Source organism: Trichoderma aggressivum (assembly GCF_033847375.1).
Source record: "Trichoderma aggressivum f. europaeum strain CBS 100526 chromosome Unknown scaffold_009, whole genome shotgun sequence".
Lineage (NCBI taxonomy): Eukaryota > Fungi > Ascomycota > Sordariomycetes > Hypocreales > Hypocreaceae > Trichoderma > Trichoderma aggressivum.
In genome coordinates this window covers 626,325-648,281 of record NW_026946375.1, presented here as the reverse complement: position 1 = coordinate 648,281, position 21,957 = coordinate 626,325, and the positions used below count along the sequence as shown (strand labels likewise).

The following is a 21,957-nucleotide window of genomic DNA, read 5'->3' as shown; positions in this document are numbered from 1 at the left end:
TCCCAAGTTTTGTTGTTGTTTGTTGTTGTTGTTTCCCTAGTATACCCTCCTTCATCCCATCAACGTTTTTTTTTGTGTGTGTAACTCATCAAAAGGGGTATAGGTCATGTCTTCATGTCTGTCATCGTCCACATCGCCATTTGCTTTTTTGCTGTCTTTTTTTAATTTCGCTCAACGCCTTTGCACTGCCACTACTCTCGCTCTACTGAGAGGCGCTGGCCAGCTGCAGCAGGTTGGGGTTATTGGCAAACAGCTCCGGTTTGGCTCCGTACAGAGCCTGCACGGTTCGGCTGAGGAGCTGGCGAGTCTCGGGCTCGAGCTGGTCCTCGGGGGGTGAGAGGACCTTCTCGAAGATGCCAATCAGCTGAGGAGTCAGCTGCTGGACAGTCTCGTCGGACTGGTTGTAGAGAGCGTGGATGGCCTGGTAGATGGGCTCGTTCTCCTCGTACTCCTCCTGGAGAGGCAGGATGTTGACAATCGCAGGGAGGGCCTGGGAAACGAAGCCAGCGTCGGCATGCTTGATCATCATGCGGGAGAGAGCACCAGCGACATTGTCGGTAATGCGCATCTCCTGGATGGCCAGCATGGGCTCAAGCTTCTCCCAAAGCTGGGGGTAGATGGGGATAGTCTTGCCGGTGTCGGTGGAGTGGAAGACCAACAGACCAACAGCGTAGGCGGCGTTGGACTTGGTCAGGGCGTCAGGGTCCGAGAGACGGCGCATGAGGGCCTGTCCAATAGACTCGGTGTAGGGGGTGACGGCCTGGCCAGTGTACTTGATGATCTCAGCAATGGTGCCGATGGCAGTGGAGCGCTGGAGATCCTCGGTCGAGCTAGCCATCTTGTAGATGGCCTTCTCGAAGATCTGCCACAGCTCGCCAAAGTCAGGGCCCAGAGAGGCAGCAAGACCAACAATGACGTCGAGAGCGGTGTCAATGGCCAGCCAGTCGTACTCTGAAGATCCAGAATCCTCAACCTCCTGCTCCTCGTCCTCGTCGCCGAGATCCAGCTGGCAAGGGTGAGAGCGGGTGATGAGAAGAGTGACAACAGAAACAACCTCCTGCAGCATACCATCCTTGGAAGCAAGGACCGCAGGACCGCAGGCCTTGAGGGTGGCGGCAACGTTGCGGTTGATGTCAGTAACGACAGACCTAGTTCGCTTCGGTTAGCAAAGACACTCGCATTTCAAGATTCAGAAATAACAGTGTGGGAGAATAGGAGCAAGATCAGAAGTAGATTACACGCGTTCTCAGCAAGTGCATATTGCATCTGAGTGAGCTGGGTATAACGCAATGTTGTCATCATGCAAATAGTGGGGTGATAATAAGCGGAAATAAGATGGAGAGAAACGTACCGATCGCTGTCATTGGCCCAGATGGTCATGGTAGACTCGTGGAGAGTCTGGCCAATCTTGACAATGGACTCGGGGGGAGTAGGCTTAGGGGGAATGCCAGGCTGCCACTTGGAACCAGAGCCCTCCTCCCAGACCTGGAAGACACGGGCATAGGTTCGCCAGAGAGTAGAAATGGCAGTCTTACGGCAGCCCTCGTAGTCGTGGTCGGTGAAGGGAACAACCTTCTCAATGGTCTTCTCGACATAAGTCTCGAGGTTGTTCATGTTGCAAGAGTTGGAGATGACGTCTCCGAGAACGTCGAGGGCAATCTCCTGCTCCATGGCCACGGCGGTGGTGCCACCAGCGAGGTCTGCGAGATCCTCAATGTCATCCCACTCGTCCTCGCCGCCACTAGCAATGGCGAGGTCTTCCTCGCTGTGCGCCTTGACCTTGATGCGCTTTCCTCCGACGATGAGGTGGCCATCCTCGAGCTGGCTGGCGTCGAGGCCAGGGATGTCCAGCTCCTCGTCCTCCAGCTCCAGAGAGGAGAAGATGCCCTTGAAGACACCGTCAAGGAAGTGCTCAAACTGCTCGTGGTAGACCTTGGACAGGTTGGACCAGAGGATAAAGCTCGTCTCCTTGAGTCTGGGGTTGTCGAGGCTGAGAGCCTCCTCGCTGGCCTTCATGAGGTCCATGACGTAGGGCTGGAAGGCCTCGGGGCCAACGGCCAAGGCAATACGGCCCAGGCTGTCGCAGGTAGAACTTCGGAGGTTCATAGCATCCTCGCTGTCCTTGATCATGACAAAGTTGCCCAGAGACTTCATGACGTTCTCGAAGTAGGGCTGGAAGTCCTTCTCCATGGAGGCGGCAATGGCACCGAGAGCAGAGGCGGCGGCAGCCTTGACGCCAAAGTCCTCGTGGTCAAGCAGCTTGACCATGGGGCCAATCAGGGTAGGGCCGTACTGAGCCATGATCTTGGTGTCGATGCCGTCGCCAAAGGTGTCAAGGGCACCACAGGCGCATCGGATGATGCTGATGTTGGTCTTGTCAGAAGGACCCTGAGAGGCAGACTCCAGGTTCTTCAGGACAGCCTCAATGATCTGCTGGTGGTGGGAAACCATCTCATCGGCCATCTCCTCGGCAAGGTGGATGAGGCCAACGAGGGCAGCGTGTCTGACCTTGAGCTCGGAGTCGAGCAGCAGGTTGATGATGGTGGGGAGGAGAGGCTGGAGCTGGGTGGAGATGAAGTCAGGAGCACCCTCTGCAGCGTTGCCGAGGGCCAGCATGGCAGCCATACGGAAGCGCGGGTCCTGGTTGGTGGCGAAGACGGGGAACTGCTCAAGAAGAGGCACAATCACCTGGCGAGGGGGGAGCTCGTTGGCCAGCTGGTCAATCAGGCTGATGGCGACTCTGGCAGGAGACATGTCCTCCTCATCTTCGGAGTCCAGGTCAATGACGATGTGCATAGCCTTGATCATGAGCTCAGCGCCAACATCCTTCATGGCCTGGATCTTCATGCGACGGTAAGACACGACCTGGATGAGGAAGCCAAGGGCTTGAGAACGAGGGTCGTCCTCGGCGTTGGTGTTGCCGGCCAGCTCAATCATGAACATGAGCAGGTCGCGCAGGTGAAGGGAGAGGAGGGCAGAGTCGTAGGCGATAAAGGAGTGGAAGACGTCAAAGACGGTGCCGTAGCTCTCCTCGTCGCCAGCCTCGACGGTGGCCTTGAGGATGTTGACCAGGCTGGGAACGAAGCCCTGCATGACCTTGAGGGCCTGGGGGTCCTCCTCGGGGTCGATGAGCATGAGGATGGCGCCAATGGCGCGGACAATGTTCATGCGGACCTCCTTGCTCTCATCGTTGATGCGAGACTGGAACAGCTGGAGCAGCTGATCGGTGTGGTCGCCGAAGTGGGTAGGCTCATCCTCCAGCATGGCATAGAGGACAAAGGAGCCGACCTCACGGTGGACGACGTTGTCGCTGGTGTTGAGGGGCAGGAGCTGCTTCAGGAAGTCCTCGCCATCGCCGGCCTCCATATCCTCGCCCACGATGCCAGCAACCAGGCGCGCCAGAGAGTGGCGGTTGGGAGCCGATGTCTCCTTCAGAGTGCCCTCGAGAAGATGGGAGCGGACGAGAGGCTTCTGGTCCTGGGAAGTGGAAGACCAGAACTTGGAGACGAGGCGCAGAGCCTGGACGGAAGCCAGCTGTCGCACGGCATTCTCCGCGTGTGTAAGAGCGATCTCGATCAGAAGAAGAAGAGACTCGGGCTTGGAGTAGTAGTTCTTCTGGAGGTCGGCTGTGACGGCCTTGACCTGTTCCGTGTTGGCTTGCGCAAAGACGACGTGTCAGTAAAAAGGATTTCCTCGGGTAGGATAGAGTAGAGCAGAATCTCCATCCTCGTTTGCAAGTCTCATCTCTTCAACCGGTGTGCGCGTTCACGTTCACGAGGAGAAGAGATCAAACTCGCGCGACGAGCAGGCAACGAAGATGCGCAGAGATAAGAACAAAGACAAAGACAAAGCAACTTACGAACTTGGCTGGCCTGCAGCAACTGGGTGAGCTTTTCCTTGTCCATCTTGACTATTCGCTTGGAAGCACCGCGACCAAGGGAAATGCAAAAGATGAAGAAGGAGAAAGAAAAAAAAGTCCTGTGGACGAGGTGCGAAAAAAAAGATTTTATTTATTTTCGCCTAGAGGGGAAAAAAAATTAATATCCAGAACTCCAACCAAAGCAGGGACTTTTTTTTCCTGCCCCGCTTGGCCGAGGGGCTTCGAGTCCCCCGTTGCCAAATTGCGACCAGGCCAGTTCAAGACAGAGCTATTGCGCCGAACTATAGCCGCCATTATCTGGGGGGCCTGAAGCTGTTTTGTTTTGCTCTGTTTTGTTTTGCTCTGTTGATGGAGATTTGATCAAATGCTATGTAGATAAGCGCTACTGTAGCTGTCTAGGTGTGTTCGACCTATTGAAGCTCGAGGAATGAATGCGGCAGGGAGAATTCAAGGTAAGAGAGAGAGAGAGAGAGAGCGTGAGATAAGGACAACCAGCGAATGGAAGAGCAAGCATGTCATGCCAAAAAAAAAAAAACATCATCAGATTTCCCCCAAATCAAAAATCACACCGAGAGACAAACCTCGTAGCCAACCGCAAGCTTGCCACAATCCAGCCCCGAATTCATCGCCTCAATCTCGCCAACGCTGATGCCCTCCGCCTGGGCCAAGTCCCAGCACGAATCGCCCGCCGCAGCCGTGACGCTGCGCCCGGGACACTTGACGACCACCTCGAGCGCCTCCTCCGGCGCCCGGCGGCCGATGAACCAGAAGAGCACCAGCAGCGACAGCCCGACCAGGACGCCAAAGTTGAGCAGCGGCATCATGTCGTGGCGCCACGACGTCTTGGGCATCGGCGTCTGCGACTCGAGGAACGGCTCCGAGTCGCTCGCATCGTCGGCGAGGGTTGGCCCGGAGACTCGCGTCAGCCGTCCGTACTGGTTGCCCGGAGCGGATACCCAGAGGCTGCCGTCCATGTCTGAGAAAGTGTAGACTTGGGTGTCGGCATCGTAGCCAACGCGGGTCATGCCCGCAGGGAGGCGCTCTTCGTCGGAGTCGTAGCGGGAAAATCGAGACATGTTTTCCTTGGTGTTTTACCAGCGATGTAGACGTAGATGTAGTTGTGGTCGAAGAGGTTGCAGGCCTGCTGTAAATAAACAGAAAAGTGCCGAGTTTAGTATTATCAAGGCAAAGGATACGTGCGCAGATGGTCTGATTCAGTTCAAGTGTACAAAAGCTGTGGTCAGTCTACTCATGATGATGAAAAGAAGAAAGATTCGATCGGCTCCCTCGGCCAAGATCAGGAGCAATTTGAAGCAAGCACGCGAGGCGAAGCACACGACCAAGGCACAGCCCGAAACCGAATCTGTGTCAGCGACATTGAAGCTCCAAGAAGCACGAGACTGCCTGTACCGTCTGTTAGCAGAGTCGCTGCACACTGCTGTTGTAGCGCTATCAGTAGTGACCCGCCACCACGTAACTTTGCTGCAGGGATCTGTGAGGTGATGTAAGAGTGAGCAGGTATTCGCATGTATCTCGTTGGTAACTTGGGCACCAGAAATCTACATGAGGGCTGAAGAAGGATATCATAACGGTAGGGAAGAGTTTGTAAATATTGAGCTATAAAACAATACATACCAACTTTTTTTTTCTCATTCAATCACCTGTATCGTACTGCCATTGACAAAATACCGTGAAATGTACGGAGTACTTGGAGGGCGCTCACACGTCACTTACACCAACCCATGCAATTGTAGGGTAGCGGTTCTCTGTATCACTCGGCATCAGTTTCGATATGTCGACGACATCACTACATCCATTGTAAATGTCTAGTAAATAGAATGATAATATTTGAATATCTTCTAGTAGACTAGACCATGGTATTAGAGTGTCTTTAAGATAATCAAAGTCGAACTCATCATTGACCAGACAAGTACATGCAATCGGTATAGAGATATACACATGCAAAGAACCAAATCATCTCAACACATCATCTACAAACATCGCCAAAATATCAACAAGAGCATACTATCCTCACCAGAAAAGCACCAGCTATAAACATTCCATCAATCCTCTCCCCAGTATAACCCCCCATGCTCCTCCTCCATATGCTCATAAATCCTCTCCTCATCGCTCTTCTTCCCACACGCATAGCACCAATGCGTTCCACAAGGACAAGTAATATGATCACACCCATACGTCTTCTCCGTCGCCACTCCACACCCAGGACACTTTCGAATGTGCTTCTCCCCCCCTACCAAATACGGCGTGCACTCTTCACATATCCAGTCGGCCACTTCAGCCGGCGCCCCCGCCGCACAAACCCGCTCGACGTACTTCCTCGCGAAGCCGCATTCCTTGCACCACGCGTAGATCCAAGAGCCGCTCTCTTCAAGCGCGGCGCGGAGCTGGCCGACCTGGTGCAGGCGGAACTTGCTGATGGCCTTGGGAGCTGGCCGGCGGCGGCAAAAGGGGCAGTTGAGCGCGGGAATGTTGAGGATGCGGCCTGGGGCGTTGATGCCGTACCAGCTGTCGCGACAGTTGCTGCAGATGACCTGATGGCAGCCGGAACGCCCGCACGCAGGGAGAGCGTCGTTCTTCCGAATGCTCGAGAAACACAAGCTGCACGTAGCAGACTCGGTTCGCCGAGAGCGGACCCAGTGCAGCAGAGACGCCCTGAGCTCATCAGGGTTGCGCACGAGTTTCCCTCGGATGGTGAAGCTGCTCTCGTCAGAAGCAGGGAGAATCTCCACCTTGGTGTCTATATCGGCGAGATTGCTGTTCGAGGCCGTGTAAAAGACCGTCCTGCCGTTGAAGGGCTGCTTGATCGTCTTGTCCTCGTTCTTCAGAAGCCAATCCCAGTTGTTCTCGCTGCTCAGCTTCCGTGCCGTGGTCTCTTCCCCGACAATCGTCTTTTTGCCGGCATTGCACGCGGGACACTGATACTTGGATAGGTCGAGGTCATCAGGCCGGTACTCTTCTGGCCAGATAATTCGACCCAGGCACGTGGAACATTCGACTGTGGGCGCCTTTCCCACATCTCTCCGGTAACTGTCCTTGGCATTCTTGGAGATTCCGTTGGTGTGTCGACAAAAGAAGCACTTGGGGCGCACCCGAAGATCGTTTGGATTGTAGACTACATACTGAGCTCTGCAGGAAGTTTGTCCGCATTCGACCCAGTACGCCTCCGATGATTCTGTCTGATCAGCCGAGACGTTGGTCTTGAGGCGTTCCCCGTGTTCTGGTACAGTGCTGCATGCTGAACATGAGCAGTCATTGCCCTCAATATCACACATGCCGCATACGCCTCCATGGGCCATGATGGTGACGGATCGCGGAAACTGGCACTTTTTGCATACGACCAGAGGGCCTAGGGCTACCTTTGTCTTTTCCGGAGTCCAGGTAATCTGCGCCTCAAGGACGGTGTCGAGATTCAGCTCCAGCATCTTGTAATTCACGAGTGCCCTGAATGTATCTCGATCCTTGACGGAGAGTACTCTCGCCTCGTCGGAAGGGCGTGTAGTCACGCCCTCGGCAACCCTCTTCTCGTAGTCGTTATCAGCATCTAGCAAGAGGTTGAGGCAGCCCAAGTTCCACGTTTCAGGGATATCCAGCGTATTCCAGTTTCCACTGAATGCCAGCAACTCTCTGTCTGCCGCCTCTCGCAGGGGAACGATGCCCATGCGAAGGGCGAGCGCAGCCAACAAGCAGGCGGGACGGGCCCCCAGCTTTGTTCCCGGGAGGACGGCATGCAAGAGGATTTTCCAGAAATCCCGGTTGTGTTCCGCCTTTGCCAGGGCGAGAGGCACGCAGGGCACGGCGCTCTTGGGATCCATGGTCTGGATGTGATGGGGCAGCTCATCTTTGGCACCAACAAATGTCAGGCGGGTCAAGACCTTGCCCAGGCGTCGAAGGATTTTGTAGTCACACGATCTTCCAATCTCAAGCAATTCGGATCGAGTAAAGTCCTGCAATCGCCGCTTCTCGCCCTCAGCATCCTCCACAATCCCAAAGTCTGCTGTGGGATCTAGGAATAGCATCGGGAAGCGATCTTCAGGGGCCACGGCCTCGATGAGTGCGTTGATCTCATCAGCGTAGTTGTACGACTCAGCAAGCCACGCCTTCATTCGTGCCTTTTCATCAGCGTCCGAGATCCTGTCCACGTGAAGGCCAAAGAGTGGAATAAGCTCATCCCGCGCAGGGTTGAGCCGGTCATTACAGACAACCCGCCACAGACTTCCAAATATGGGATTCAACGAAATGGCCGACACGTTGCTCTCAATGATGGTTCTGAGCTGCCGAATGGCCATTTCCTTGTATTTGTCATCGTTGGTGTACCTTTCGGCGAAGCTCTCGACCTTGGGGCCGCGGGTCTTGATGAGGCCCGGCACGACACCAAGGGTGACAGGCTGGGTTTCAACATTGTCGCTGCATATGCGTATAGCTGGGGTTCGTCCGTAATTGCCCTTGGCAACGTACTTCTCCATGAGCTTATCCTCCTCATTGTTGGCTGTTAGGATATCCGTGGTCGACTTGTACTTTGTCAAGTACCCAAGCTGCGTTTTCGAGTCGGCGACTGCCTTTCCAAGTCTCATCCATGTAAGCAAGACGCCAATAGTCAACTGGGAGATTTTGTCAGACACCATGTGCTCAATCTCGAACAAATGGCCCCCGGTGACTGTAGATAGATATAGGTAGGGCGAGAGCGCGTTGACGCTAATCTGCTGGATCATGCTAAACACCACAGCCTTCTTGGGTCCGGACCGAAGTGTCTTGGCTGCTGATGTCCAGTCTATGAATAACTTTCCATCGTCCCCCCACAGCTTGGAGTTTGCAAGTGCCGTGCGCTCCATGGAAAAGTTGTCCCTGTCAGATATCTCCTTGAAATGAGGAGGAGCATCCGCATACAGCAAGATGATTGTCGTTGCCTCTGGTCTCATGACGCTGTGTGCCTTTGCGAGACCTGTCTTTGCAGCCTCTGGCCAATCACCGCCGCCGTAGGGGATCATCTTGCGAGCCATTTCCAGTACAGCTTCCTGTGATACAACATCTTCTCCCTGGACCTTTCCCGCGGGCGAGCACCAGCCCGACCACGCGGTAAGCTTGTCGTTACCGTCACAGTAGTCGCGGTAGGCGAGGACTCCTATTCTCTCGAAGCATCCCGTCAGTGCCGATATGCTGATGACTTCTGGGAGAGACTTGTTGAGGGCATCAATAAAGGTGCTCATGGACGAGGTGGCGTCCATTAGCAAGAGGAGGTCAAAGGGGCCTTTGGCCGCATCCTGTGATGCTGATGCTGATGCTGATGACATCTTGGCGAATCTGGTCCTTCCGAGTCCAAGTCACAGGGAGAAGGGCCTTGGAGTTTTGAATGATGAGAGAGCTGATTTAGATGATTTACTGTGTGGACAGACATGTCATATATATATATGCCGTTATGAGTAAACAAATAAAAGCTTATTAGCCAGGTGCTCCGGTTGAGTCACGCCGATCCGAACAAAGGCCATTGGATGGATTTGGCCGTTGAGTCAGTGCCGAACTTGCCTACGGGGAAGAGCACAAGGTTAAACGAGAGTAATCGAAAAGGGCTTAAAGTTGATGTTGAGGCTGCCTTGAGTATTGCCTGAGGCGGTGCTTTGCTTCAGCCCCTAAGCTAGTGGTTGCGATTGAGTTAGGTCAGCCGCTATAGCAGGGATGAGTGGCGTTGAGATGAACGGTACTCTATCAGCTGAAAAGAAAACGCTATACGCTGTAATAATTTATTGAATCGTCTACTGATATCGAGGTTGTTATAAATTTTTATCGATTCTCAGGCTCGTGGCGAGTCAAGCATCTTTTACGGTGGTGCAGCAAAAGACTCTGGATTTACCATATCAGGAAATCCCCGAGCTGTATATTAGCCACCATCCAATGACAAGGGCACTCCCCAACAACACAATCCAAAATGGGCAGCGATCCTACGAACGTCAATAGTGACTCACGATATTAAATAGTAAGAAAAGGTCCCTATATCGGACCTCCCAAACAAAAGCTCCGCGTTGTATCGAGCACTCTCATCAATCTCAACCCCCAAATCTAACTCTGCTTCAGACGTGCCTGAGTGATTGTCCTCTTCAAGCCAGCAATTCCGAAGAAGACGCCCATAGCCCACTCAGAAACCCATGCCGGCACCATCGAAAGCAGCCAAACCTTTGTCGAAAACCCCCCCGCCCAAAACCAATCCGGCGAACCCCCAACCAACCCTCCGAGATAACCCTCGCCCCTGAGCGCAGCGGCCACGAGCTTCCTCGCAAACACCTCCGTCGGCACCGTCGCGTTGTTCTGGCTAAAGACCAGGCGGCGCTGGAAAAAGTCGTTGATGGGCATGTAGAGCGACGTGCTGGGCAGCGCGCGGTGCGGGTGGCTGGCGATCTGGGACCGCACGGTGCCGGCCATGGCGACCATGACGCGGACGTTGAAGGGCTTGAGCTCCAGGCGCAGCACGCGCGAATAGCTGTTGATGGCGCCCTTGGTGGAGGCGTAGACGGAGCCGAAGATGTAAGGGCTGATGGAGCTGATGGAGGAGATGTTGACGACGAGGCCTCGCGCGGCGATGAGGAGCTCGGCGAAGGCTTGGATCGCGAACATGGGGCCAAAGACGTTGGTCTCGTACGTCTGCCGGACATCGTCAATCTCAATGTCTAGAGCCGGAATGGTGTGAGTCCGGCCGCTGCGAGGCTCGTTGTTAGTGGATGTAAGCGACGATATGAGAAAGCGTGTAGATCAAGCCCGAAGAACGGCAAGGCTGCTTACGCATTGTTGACGAGAATATCAAGCTTGCCGCCGGTGATGTTGGCAACCTCGGCTTTGCAAGCCTTGATGCTGTCGCCGTTGGTGACATCCAGCTGGACGGCGCTCATGCCCATGGCCGCCAAATCCTTGAGCACATCGGGATTTCGTGCTGAAGCAATGACATGGCAACCTCGACACATCCACAAAGTCAGCATTTTTGAAAGCACATGTTGAGATGTAAACACTGTTGACGCACCTTTGCGATGAAACTCCAAGGCTAGAGCATGGCCAATGCCTCCAGGCGTACAGCTATAACCAAGTCAATGCCTATTAGAGAAGGCCCAAAACACACAAACAAGTAAATGAATGAAATGGACAAAATCAGCTGGAATCAGAATACATACCCCGTAATGAGGACGTTTCTCTTTTCCGAAGCCATCTCCAACGCTCGAATGCCTGGAACGGAGACGGAAGAAGAAGAAAAAAGGTCCTGTCCAGATGCGGGGACAAGGTTTGAGCCTGAAGCTGTTGTATTGTTTATCATGCCGGTCGGCTCAGGCACATGCTAAATTCCGCAACCCATTCCGATCCATCTATCCAATCAGGGCGCCATTCTAGCGGAGCTGGCTTGTACATGAACTACCTGTGCTCGTGAGTTTCACGCCCTGTTGCAGTTGGGTAGAAGTTACCCGATGTATTCTATAAGTTGTAGAAGAGAATCTCACCTTGATATGAATAAGTTGATTACATGTGAACACAGCCTCAATCGTAAGGTTACATTGCATGCGACAGAATGATGATTAGATCCCCTCACATTGCAATGAAGCTGTATTGCATACATATATTCTCTCTTCCTCAACTCACCCCAATCTCTTAGCTCTTCGCCTTGATACCTGTACGTTGAGATCGTTGAGATGGTCAATCTCACCTAGGAAGCCTCATCTCTTGGCATCCACAGCCTCGCCCATCTCACTCAACGACATAAAGTAAGCAGTATTACTCATAATCAACAGCGAAAACGGCAATGATTTTTTCACTACACGCTTCTACCGAAATCAAGCCCATAGTCAATGGTGCGAGACCATGTCCAACTCCAACTCCCCAGCCGCTCAGATTTCCATTCCACGCAATGCACAACTCCGTATTCAGAGTAGAATAATAATAATAATAAAAGACAAAGAAAAAAAAACAACGCCACCAGCCTTTGGCCGTATATTCTTCCAGAATCACAAGATGTACCCTCTTCGCAAGCAATGACTCCCGGCTAACATGTAAAATATAGAAACGAAGACCGCAAAAACCCAGAATAGAACAAAACACCGCACAATCATGCAAAATCACCTCCTCCCGTGATCTGTAAACGGCGGCACATCCCCCTGTATCTCAACCGGCCCCGACGACAGCTGCGACGTCGTCGCGTCCATCTCAAACACCATGCCCGAAGCGCTGCTCGCAACACTCGCCGTCTGCGGCGGCAGCTCGACGGCGCCCTCCGGAGGCGCATACGGCCCCTGGTACGCGCCCTGCGTCGCATCCCACGTCGCCGCCGAGTACCGGTACGGATCGGGGCTCTGCAGCGGCGACACCCACGACGCCCGCTTGGCCTCGGAAAAGGTGCTCGCGATGCCCGGCGACGGCGTGGGCTCGGACAGCGGCGGATGTTGGCCGCCGAAGGGGCGGGCCTCCTCGGTGGAATTGGGCAGCATGGGGTGGAACTCCTCGCCCTGCTTCTTGGACCGGCGGAGCAGGAAATAGACGAGCCCTGCGATGGCGCCCACGCCGCCAAAGGACGCGCCGAGAGCGATGCCGATTGTCGCGCCGGTCGAGAGGTTCTCGCTGACGGGCGCCGCGGTGCTCGTGCCGGTCGGAGTCGCGGTAGTCGTTGTAGTTGTCGTCGCCGAGGTCGTCGCGCTTGTTGTCGTCGACGTCGTCATTGTTGTGGCCGCCGAGGCCGTCATCGTGAGCTGGCCATTGACGGCTCCGTAAAAGACGTCGGGAGCCACGTTGAGCGGCGTATTGGAATCCGCACACGCAGACACCATCGTCTTATACACCGGCACCGAATCCGCCTTGTCGTTCTTGCCAATGCATATGGCGGTTAAAATCACAAAGTTGCCCCAATTGCCACACAGACAGGTGTTGAGGTCCATGACGGTGTTGCCGTCGCATTTTGACGTTGTGGCAGCTTGGCTGAGACAATCCTGGGCGCCGACGGGATAGAAGGAGAAGTCGGCGTGGACGTCGGCGGCGAGCGCTGGGGCGAGGAGGAGGAAAAGAGAGGTCAAGGCCCATAGTCGTCTGCGAGGCATTGCGGCTGTGATTTGGGGGCTTTTTATTTTTGTTCTTTTATTTTTGTTCTTCGTAGGATTCAACCTTGTCTCCCCTGCTGTCCTGGCGACTGATGATTCTCGAGAGCCTGGTCGAGTTGGGTTGTATTGCGTTGCTTTGTTAAGCTGTTTGTTGGTCCACCCTTGTCTATTTTTGTTTGTATGTCGTTATCTGTATGCAGCTGCTCAATGCCCGTCGTAGCAATCGTACAGCCAATGTTTCGTCACGATAAGCCCAGCAAAAGACAGAATAATTGAATATGCAAAAGGATCAAAAGAAAAAAGAAAAAAAGAACTTCTAAAATTCTGGGCGAGGATCGTATGTATGGAGCGGGATTGGGCGCAGGTCAAACACGAGGGAGGCGGTCGCACAGACGGTCCGTGGGACGTCAGATCCAGATTTAGAGTCGTATTATGTATGTACAGGGAACGGAGAACAACCAGGAAGGGTGGATCGCAGATGGAGCCCAGTGGGAAAGCGAAGGCGAAACGACGGATAAAAAGAGAGGAAGGGGATGAAGAGAAGAGAGAGAGAGAGAGAAGAGCCGCAACAGAACAGGGTTGGTCAAGCGGGCGGAACGCACTTCATCAAAAAACACCAGACACGGCACACCGCATAGACCGTGATCCGGCTATATCAATTCCCTCCCGCTGCTTCACAAGGTAATAGTATGTATGACGGACCGTTCCCACTATTGCCCTGTGGCTGGGGCCAACCCTCGACTTGGCCTCCTCGCGAATGCCCTCGTTCCGTTTGCCAATCACGCGGCGAACCGCCCAAATTGCAGCCCAGGCTAAGCAAGAAACAAAGCCATGAGCACTAAGGCAACTTTTTTCTCCTCCTGCTGTCCAGAGGAAATGCAGGGATCGTCAGCCGCAGCCCGACGGGGCGCAGGCTCACCCCAGGTCCAGTCAGAGGCCAGACAAGGACAACAAGGAAGAGAGACAAGAGTGCCAATTTTAGCAATAGAATCCATTGGGCCTCTTCCTGCTCCTGGCCTGTTGTCCACTTTCTTGCTGGGAACAACCCAAGCCCAACGAGAAATGTTCCGCACCCTGTGCACCCTTTGCTGTCTTTCTCCGTTTGTTGATTTTCCACCTCTAATCTCTCGATAATTGACCCAATTCATCTTCTCATTCATTTACCTTAGTACACTGCTATTCGTTTCAAGCAGCACCTACATACATACGTATCTAGGTACTGTATGACCTCGACTTATACAACCACTTACAGAATAGACAATCCAACAAAACATGTGATTGACAAACTCTCCCTCCTCGTCCCCCCAAAAAGGAGCTTCTCTGCTCCCGTTGCTCCGTAACATCTCCAGCACCCCATCTATTAATACACTCGGCACGCAGTGGTTCCTCGGAAACAACCACATCCAGCCCAGCCCAGCCCAGCAAACCAATCCCTGCCCTGCCCTGCTATTGCTAGTCTAGCTCGCCGCCTTGGTTCTGGAGCTTGTCAGCATTCTGATGTGATCCAAAACCGGGGGTCCGCCAACCCCGCCAATTTCGACAAAAGGTCTTACTGAGCCACTGGCAAGGAAAAAAAGAGAAGAGCCGCTTCTGTTCGGGTCAAGGCAGTGTGGCGAGTGTGGCCTTGAATGCTTGGGTGGTTTTGCCCTATATATAGACGCTCATCCATTACCAAAGTTGGTTGGAAAAGGGATCGAGGCAAAACACACCCGTTCGCATCATAGACTATCCAACTCTGTATAAACACAAAAGTCATGTTTATTTTTAAATTACTCAGCTGCAGGAACTGACTGCATCAAGAAACCCAACGTGTCATCTGACATCAGCACTCTTTCAAATCCAAAAGAGCCCAAAATTCTTGTTTATGCGTTTCAGTCCCATAATTTCCCTTCTAGATGAGGGTGGAACCAGTTCTGGGGTGCAAACTCATGCCGGCTGCATCAAAATGCCGTAGAGTCACAGCGAGTCACACTTTATCACACAATTTTCGTCAAGTTGATTGATTGGCGCAAGGATGCGGGAAACAAAGTCACATGGCCAACATCATGCAGAAACGTGAAACTCGTTAAATTCAGATCAACTCCTATCGTCTAACCACCCGCCAAGTCGCGGTAATAGTAGTGCTTCTGGTTGTTCATCTTCTTACCATACGAGTACTCCGTCTTCCTGGCCCGGTAGTGCTCCAGGTCTCGGTTGCGCTGCATGTCCTTGCGTGCTACGCGCTTCTTCTCGTCAGAGACGCCAGCCATGCCAATAGCGCCACGAGGCGCCATCTCACGTCTGCGGTTCTTGATGAGGGCGACTTGGTTCTCGCTGTTGGGCTCGACGCCCTCGTCATTCCGCGCGCCCTCAAGTAGCAACTGCTCTGCCCGCTCTTCCTCCGAAGGGTGGTTGTACAGGTTCTGGCGGTAATATTTGTTGAGGGAACGGTGGCCGACGGATCTGCCCGACGGGAGATGCAGCTCGTACTCGTCGTAGAACGCTGCGTGGGTGTGCTTGTGAGCCTTGGAGTGCCATCCGTCTGCTTGGTGGTGATTTCGAGGGTCGTTTTTGCTGTGGTGAGGATGTTTGTTCAACCGCTCATACTGGTGGATGTGACCTTCCGCGGGGACTGCAGTCAAGTCTTCAGAGTCAAGCGAAGAAGCTGAGCTGTCAGTCTCCCAGCCATCTGCATCTTCTCCCTCCTCCAGCTCTTCTCCCTCGGCGCCAGTGGCCTTGGCCTCTCGTCGTGCGCCCAGCTTGGCACCGCCATTGCCGTCTTCGGTTGAGCCGCTGTCCGACTCTTCGTCGTCCTCTCCGTCTGAGTAGGTACTTCTGAAGTCGTAGTAGTCGCCAATTGCAAGTTGATCCTGCTCCGTTGAGTAGGGAATCTTGCAGTGGCCCTTGTCTCGCATGTGGGTTTGCACGGCAAAGAGGTTGTTCTTGAACTTGCCACAGCTGAGACACTGGTGTTCCTCTCCAACCTTTTCTTGCAGATATCCAATGAGGCCCTCCAAGTTGACCATGTATGTCTTTTCAGGGATAAACATTCCGTGGAAGCGTTCCATGTGCTGTACGTTCAGAGGAGGTGAGGAGGATTCGTAGTTGCAGAAAACGCATGTTCCCAGAGTCCAAACTCGCTCAGATCCAGACTGTACCGGAGTGGGAGTAGATTCGGTGCCAGTAGTTTCGCTCTCCGAGGCGGGGTGGGGAACCGCCGGTCTCTTGACAGGCGAGGGACGCTGCTCAGTCACCTTTGCCTTTTGGAGACCTTCAATCACTTGGTTGAACTCATCCTCGGCGGCAGAGTCCACATCCTCGTCCTCGTCAGCAGCAGAGGCCGGCTCTCCGAGAGAAAATGTCGAGCTCATGACAGAAGTTGTTTCGTCATCGTGTCTCTTGGCCGGGTTGGCCTTGTTTTGCTTGTGTTTCTGGCTTAGCAAGTGATTCCGGTAGGCGTTTTCGCTGTAATACGTCTTGCCACACGGTTCACAGGCACGCTCAAACATGGCCTTGTCAGCTTCGGCAGTGGTGTCAGCACGAGCCTGGAGGACTTTTTCGGTGAAGATCTCGGCGGTAATGGGAGGCAAAGAGGCAACTCGTCGCTTCAGGTTGTATCGGCTACAATTGTCATGTCAGAGGCGGTAAAACAAGAGATCAGGAGCAGCAACGGCAGAGGTCTCCCCCCAGCCGGCTCCTCCGGAATCAGAATCGCGCTCACTGCCAGTCACTCTTCATGTGAGCCTTTTGAAGATCGATATTTCGGTAGGCGACCTGACAAGAGTTGCACGTGTAAGGATGCGAACTCGACGTCGCCTGCCCCGCGGCGGCGGGCTGGACGCTCGCCATGGTGGAAAAGGATGGCTAGGACCGGTCGCAAGAAGCTTGTTAACAGATCGAGTCTGTCGGGTCGGTGTAGCAGGGAGTCGAAGCCCTTATAAAGCCCGGGGAAGCCAGCATGCGGTGACTCGACGGCCGGCGATGTTTTGCAGGAATTATTAATTCTGGTGGAAGTTTTTGAGTGGCGGGGGCATCTGACGTATTATCTTGCGAGCGCTTGCCAAGGGTGGGTCGTGCCCTGCATCTGCATTTTTCTGCAGGCGATTGTGATACGGCAAAGCAAAATTCCTGTTTGGCGCTGCAAGCGGGTACTCGAGCGGTACTTTGCACGCCTGTGGTCATGGGGGGGGCGCTTACCTCGAAGCCTACGGCCGCCGTTGACGTGACGCCCTAACAGCGCCCCAGCGTGCCATCTGCCGGGTGCGGATAGCGCTGGCGGTATTGCTGTCGTGCGCTGAAACTCAGATCCAGGCCTGGGGGGTGGGCTGTGGCGGCCCAACTAGGACGGAGTACCTTGGCAGTACCTGGTAGCAGCGAGGTAGCGTATACTTCGTCCACCTCCATCCAGCGGCAGACTCGGCGAGCGAAACACTTCGATACGAGACGGCTCAAGAGGTAGCCAGTACTCTTGCCGCAGCTCTCCGGGGGGCGCAGCTAGGCAATGGTTGTGCTCCCTCCCCACAGCCGTCACTTTCAGCCTTGCTCATCTCGTTGCCAAACCAGCCGCCACCAACTTACTAACCTTTGCCTCTTCATCCCTACCGTACGCGCATCACTTCCATCGTCTCCCGCTCCAACATCATCGTCCAACGCCGCATCGTGTCGCCGCCAGTCCCGCCTGCGATTCCTCTCAAAGCATGGGCTGTTGATTTGCTCTCACCACAGCGGCTCCCTCGTCAGCCATGAGCATGAGCGCGCCGCAAAAGACGTCCTCGTCAGCAAGGGGCCTCGAGCCCGGCCATGCCGCTGAAGCCCGCCTCCGAGGCCCCTCCGAAGCAAACGGGGAGCTGGATCTGCTTGCCGGGCTCTGGCAGGTGGCTCCGTTCCCTCGCCTTCCAGCCGATGCGCCGGCCGAGCTCAACGACTACGTCCAGCATGTCGAGAATCCCCGTCGCGTCTATGCCATCCATCGAGCCAGTCGTCGTCACGACTTTCAGCATCTCGTCGACAAGTATGTCTGGTCACTGTCCCTCTGATGCCCTTTTGTTCAGTTCCGTTTGGCTCCGTTTGCGCCGTCACGGATATGCCATCACAGATGTGCTAACGTCTTGTCTTTCCCAAAATGTAGATACATCTCCCAACTGCGAAGTGGCTGTGGTGTGTCGAATTGCTCGACGGCTACCTGCTTCACTTGCCGCAAGCGCCTCGCTGGCAAGGCACCCATCCGCAGATACAATCCCACAAGTGCCAGAACACTAGCAGTGTACCTGGCCAGTCAAGATAACCCAGAGGCCGGCCTCTGTCCCCATCTCGGCTCACCCAGAGAGGTCCCTCCCGCTCTCAACAGCCTCATCTTTTCTACTCGACCTTCGCCATCCCAGCACAACACCGGCAGGCCTTCCGACAGCCACACAGCATCCCGGCGAAAACCAAGCGTGGGGGTTGCTACCAAGCCTCCCGCTTCCCCTACCACAACAAGATCTCGCTCGTCGTCTCTGGAAAAGCAACACTTGGATAACCAGCCCAGCGAATCCAAAAATGGCGACGCTACCACACGACCCGGGCAGCTACCGGCCTCTCATATCAGTGTTACGGAAAAGGCAACACAAAAAGACTACAGATCGTTTGCAGTGGCCACCTTTGGCACCGTCGCATTCAAGATGCTGGAATGGCTTACACCACAGGCTATTGAAGCCATGACGGACAAGTTCTCCGAGCTGGGTGGATTTCGACAAACTGGCACCAGTGCTACTGCGGATGCTACCACTGCTACTACTGCTGGCCCAGCCAGCACTGAGCAGGCTACGAGTTCGCAGACACACCGTTCTCAAGCGCATCAACCCGCACCTCCTCCAGCCGCTCAACCTAAACGGAACAAGGCTTCAAAGCCGGCAAGAACCTCGAGCCAAGACATAGTCGAACCGCCCACCCCGGTAAAAGATGTGTCGTCTAGGCCTAAGAGAAACTCCAAGCCAACTCTTCGTTCTTCCCCATCCAAATCGAACAGGAGGACCATGGATCCCGTTGCCATTTCAGCAGGAAGCGAAGAGGCCAAGCCAACGTCACGACCTCCAAGTTTGAATGGCTTCTACCCCGACAAGTTGGCTCGCGCTGGCAAGACGTCGCCTGCTATCATTACTCGTGGTGTTCCTGAAATACCATCCAAGCCTGCCTTTTTTGAAAATTTGTCTGCTCCCACCCCCACCGCCCCGGCCAACACGGTGGAAGATGTCGAATCAGGATCCTCTGATACGGAGACTATTGACGAGAGAGAGACGCCCAGTAGCACTCCTCCGGCTGTCAAGAGTGAACACGTCGACACGCAGACCAAGCTAAGGCCAATATCGCCGCTTCCGGAGGTAGACTTTTCCTCGGCCAAGTTTCTGCTGCCTCAATCTCTATCGGCTTTGAATGTCGAGCTTGTCGATTTTATATGTGATGTTTTTCAAGAGGATAATACATACGAACGCCATTTTTTCGGGCCTTTGGAATCTCACGCATCGTATCCCGTCCCCCAGAATCCATCAAGAAGATTGGCTAGACGGCGATCGATATCCCGTACCACCTCCCCCAGCCAGTGGAAGGCCTTCAATGAACAGGCCTTGTTCACCGTCCTGAGCGACCCTCACTCCCTCGTTCGGTCTTTCTCCCGAGATGGCAAGCTGTATGACTCGCAGACGCTATTCTACTGCATGCTTCGGATGACTCGTGCTGTGCCAACCCTAGTCCTCCACAGCCTTTGGATGGCAGCCGAGTCTTTATTCGCAACACCAAGGTCTTTTCAAGCCTCCCAGTCTCGTCCCTCAAGGGCTCTACCAAAAAATCGAAAACCGCTGTCGGATTTCGAAGCCGGCTGCGTCGTATCCGTCTGTCTTCATGCTCTCGTTGCGGTAGCACCTTTCGTCTCAGACTCCAAGACTCTGTACGACATGTCGCGCATACGATCTACGGGGCTAACACTGGGCGGCAACGGTCTCTCCGCAAGACAGCCGCAGGCCATATGCCTCGAGTATGAGGACGTCTTTTCAAACGACAACGCCATCAGACTGGCGCGCCGTGTCTTCTCTGCCGTGTCTGCTCGTCGATCCCTGGCTACTCTGATGCGCATGGATGGCAAGACGAAGACTGGCCAGCTGGACATACTCCAGCCACTGCTCAGCCAGCTCGACCTTGTGCACTCAGGGCCACTCCGAATTCTGGAGTTCCCGCAAGCCGAGCGCCTGTTGCACGAAACCCGCGTCCCCACTCTCTTGCTGGACTGGGCGAGGACGGTTCTCTATCACGAGTGGGATGGAAACCCCGAGGTTTTGGGCGGCGGTGCCTTTCACGGGGCGCTGTCTCTGATTTCTACCATGTGTAAGTCATTTTTGCCATCTCCAGAGTCTTATCCCGCATGCTAACGAGAGCACAGACCAAAACAGATCCAGACTCCTCCTGGGAGACATTCAATTCCGGGCCGACTATTTCTCAGAACGCCTAGACACCATGGAGATGCCAGTAACATGGGCTGAGTCCGACTCTCCGCGGAATAAGGGGCATATGCTCGACTACCCCTATCTCTTCAGCCCAGAATGTCTCGTCACGTTCTTTAGATCCATCAACTTTGCAAAGATGAGCCGGATGTTTGAAGAAAGCAGCTCGCTCAAGACGAGGATGAGCGCTATTGTCGATCCCGGTAGTCTTGTTGCCAATCCCCACCACAAGATAGTGTTGCAGGATATGCTGAGGGTGGCATCGTCAAAGTATCTAATACTGGATATCGGTCGTGACAATGTCTTGAGAGACGCCTTTGATCAGCTGTGGAGGCGAGAACGGCGTGAGCTCCTCCGTCCTCTCAAGGTCCACCTCGGCGAGCAGGGCGGAGAGGAAGGCTTCGACTCGGGTGGCGTACAGCAGGAATTCTTCCGCGTGGCCATTGCCGAGTGTATGGACCCCAAGTACGGTGCCTTCTCCATTGATGACCGAACGCGCATGGCATGGTTTGTTCCCGGCTCGGTTGTGGAGGAGTGGAAGTTTGAGCTGATGGGCGTTCTCGTATCCCTGGCGGTATACAACGGCCTCACGCTTCCCGTCACCTTCCCCAGGGCTCTGTACCGGAAACTGCTGGGCGAGCCGGTGGAAGAGCTGTACCACATTGCAGACGGCTGGCCTGCACTGGCCAGCGGGCTGATGAGCCTATTGGAATGGAACGAGAAAGATGGCCAGGTGGAAGACATCTTTGCGCGCACCTACGAGTTCTCCGTGTCCAACATTGGGGGCAACGTGACACGAGAAATGACCAAGGATACGGTCCAGTGGCCGCAGAATCTCGACTGGAAAATGCGCGTCAACATTCCCGAAGAATCAGTTGACGACCGAGAGGCGCCGCTCGTGACCAACGAAAACCGCGACCAGTATGTGAGCGACTACATCCGCTACCTGACTGACGTGTCTGTCAGGCCGCAGTATGAGGCGTTTGAACGTGGCTTTAATAGCTGCCTCGAGTACAAGTCGCTCTCCCTGTTGAGCCCCCAGATTCTGCAGTCCCTTGTCGAGGGCGTGCAAGAGATTGACATTTCGGAGCTTCGACGATATACTCGCTACGTTGGGTGGGATGCCTCCCAACCCACGGTCCGAGACTTCTGGTCCATAGTCAAGCGTTATGACGACAGGATGAAGCGCAAGCTTTTGGAATTCGTCACCGCTTCGGACCGCGTCCCCGTCGGGGGCATGCGCAACCTGCAGTTTGTGGTACAAAGAAATGGCGATGGTGAAGATAGTGGGAATCGGTTGCCTACTGCGTACACATGTTACGGGACACTCCTTTTACCGGACTACAAGGATAAGGACATGTTGAGGCAGCGACTCAATATGGCGCTGGAAAATGCCCAAGGATTCGGCTTTGCATAAAAGGGGGGGCAAACCTCGACTCTTTTTTTCATTTGTTTCAAGCAGGCCTTTTCATTGCTGTTGCTTTTTATCTATACAAGCGTCCAAGTTTGGCAATTGGGATTGGAGCAATCATTGGGAATTAGAATTTGT

General features: G+C 54.3%; 7 protein-coding genes across 7 annotated transcripts; 1 reads left to right on the top strand and 6 right to left on the bottom strand.

Annotated features, from left to right (window-relative positions):
- Window positions 1-202: 202 nt before the first annotated feature.
- Triagg1_3316 (uncharacterized protein) lies at window positions 203-3,905 on the bottom strand (the record flags this gene model as incomplete). The annotated part of the gene is made up of 3 exons (XM_062897595.1): window positions 203-1,148; window positions 1,352-3,656; window positions 3,860-3,905. 3 exons carry the CDS (start codon window positions 3,903-3,905, stop codon window positions 203-205), a joined length of 3,297 nt encoding a protein of 1,098 aa, XP_062757840.1.
- Window positions 3,906-4,443: 538 nt separating this feature from the next.
- Window positions 4,444-4,956, bottom strand: Triagg1_3315 (uncharacterized protein; the record flags this gene model as incomplete). The annotated part of the gene is made up of 1 exon (XM_062897594.1): window positions 4,444-4,956. The coding sequence occupies one exon, from the start codon at window positions 4,954-4,956 to the stop codon at window positions 4,444-4,446; it is 513 nt and encodes a 170-aa protein (XP_062757839.1).
- Window positions 4,957-5,943: 987 nt separating this feature from the next.
- Triagg1_3314 (uncharacterized protein) lies at window positions 5,944-9,189 on the bottom strand (the record flags this gene model as incomplete). The annotated part of the gene is made up of 1 exon (XM_062897593.1): window positions 5,944-9,189. One exon carries the CDS (start codon window positions 9,187-9,189, stop codon window positions 5,944-5,946), a length of 3,246 nt encoding a protein of 1,081 aa, XP_062757838.1.
- A 763-nt stretch (window positions 9,190-9,952) lies between these two features.
- On the bottom strand, window positions 9,953-10,863 carry Triagg1_3313 (uncharacterized protein; the record flags this gene model as incomplete). Its single annotated transcript, XM_062897592.1, has 2 exons — window positions 9,953-10,586; window positions 10,670-10,863. The coding sequence occupies 2 exons, from the start codon at window positions 10,861-10,863 to the stop codon at window positions 9,953-9,955; spliced, it is 828 nt and encodes a 275-aa protein (XP_062757837.1).
- A 1,122-nt stretch (window positions 10,864-11,985) lies between these two features.
- On the bottom strand, window positions 11,986-12,957 carry Triagg1_3312 (uncharacterized protein; the record flags this gene model as incomplete). Its single annotated transcript, XM_062897591.1, has 1 exon — window positions 11,986-12,957. One exon carries the CDS (start codon window positions 12,955-12,957, stop codon window positions 11,986-11,988), a length of 972 nt encoding a protein of 323 aa, XP_062757836.1.
- A 2,090-nt stretch (window positions 12,958-15,047) lies between these two features.
- Window positions 15,048-16,785, bottom strand: Triagg1_3311 (transcriptional regulator family: C2H2 zinc finger; the record flags this gene model as incomplete). Its single annotated transcript, XM_062897590.1, has 2 exons — window positions 15,048-16,557; window positions 16,658-16,785. The coding sequence occupies 2 exons, from the start codon at window positions 16,783-16,785 to the stop codon at window positions 15,048-15,050; spliced, it is 1,638 nt and encodes a 545-aa protein (XP_062757835.1).
- Window positions 16,786-17,678: 893 nt separating this feature from the next.
- On the top strand, window positions 17,679-21,825 carry Triagg1_3310 (uncharacterized protein; the record flags this gene model as incomplete). The annotated part of the gene is made up of 3 exons (XM_062897589.1): window positions 17,679-17,947; window positions 18,065-20,292; window positions 20,348-21,825. 3 exons carry the CDS (start codon window positions 17,679-17,681, stop codon window positions 21,823-21,825), a joined length of 3,975 nt encoding a protein of 1,324 aa, XP_062757834.1.
- Window positions 21,826-21,957: the final 132 nt, after the last annotated feature.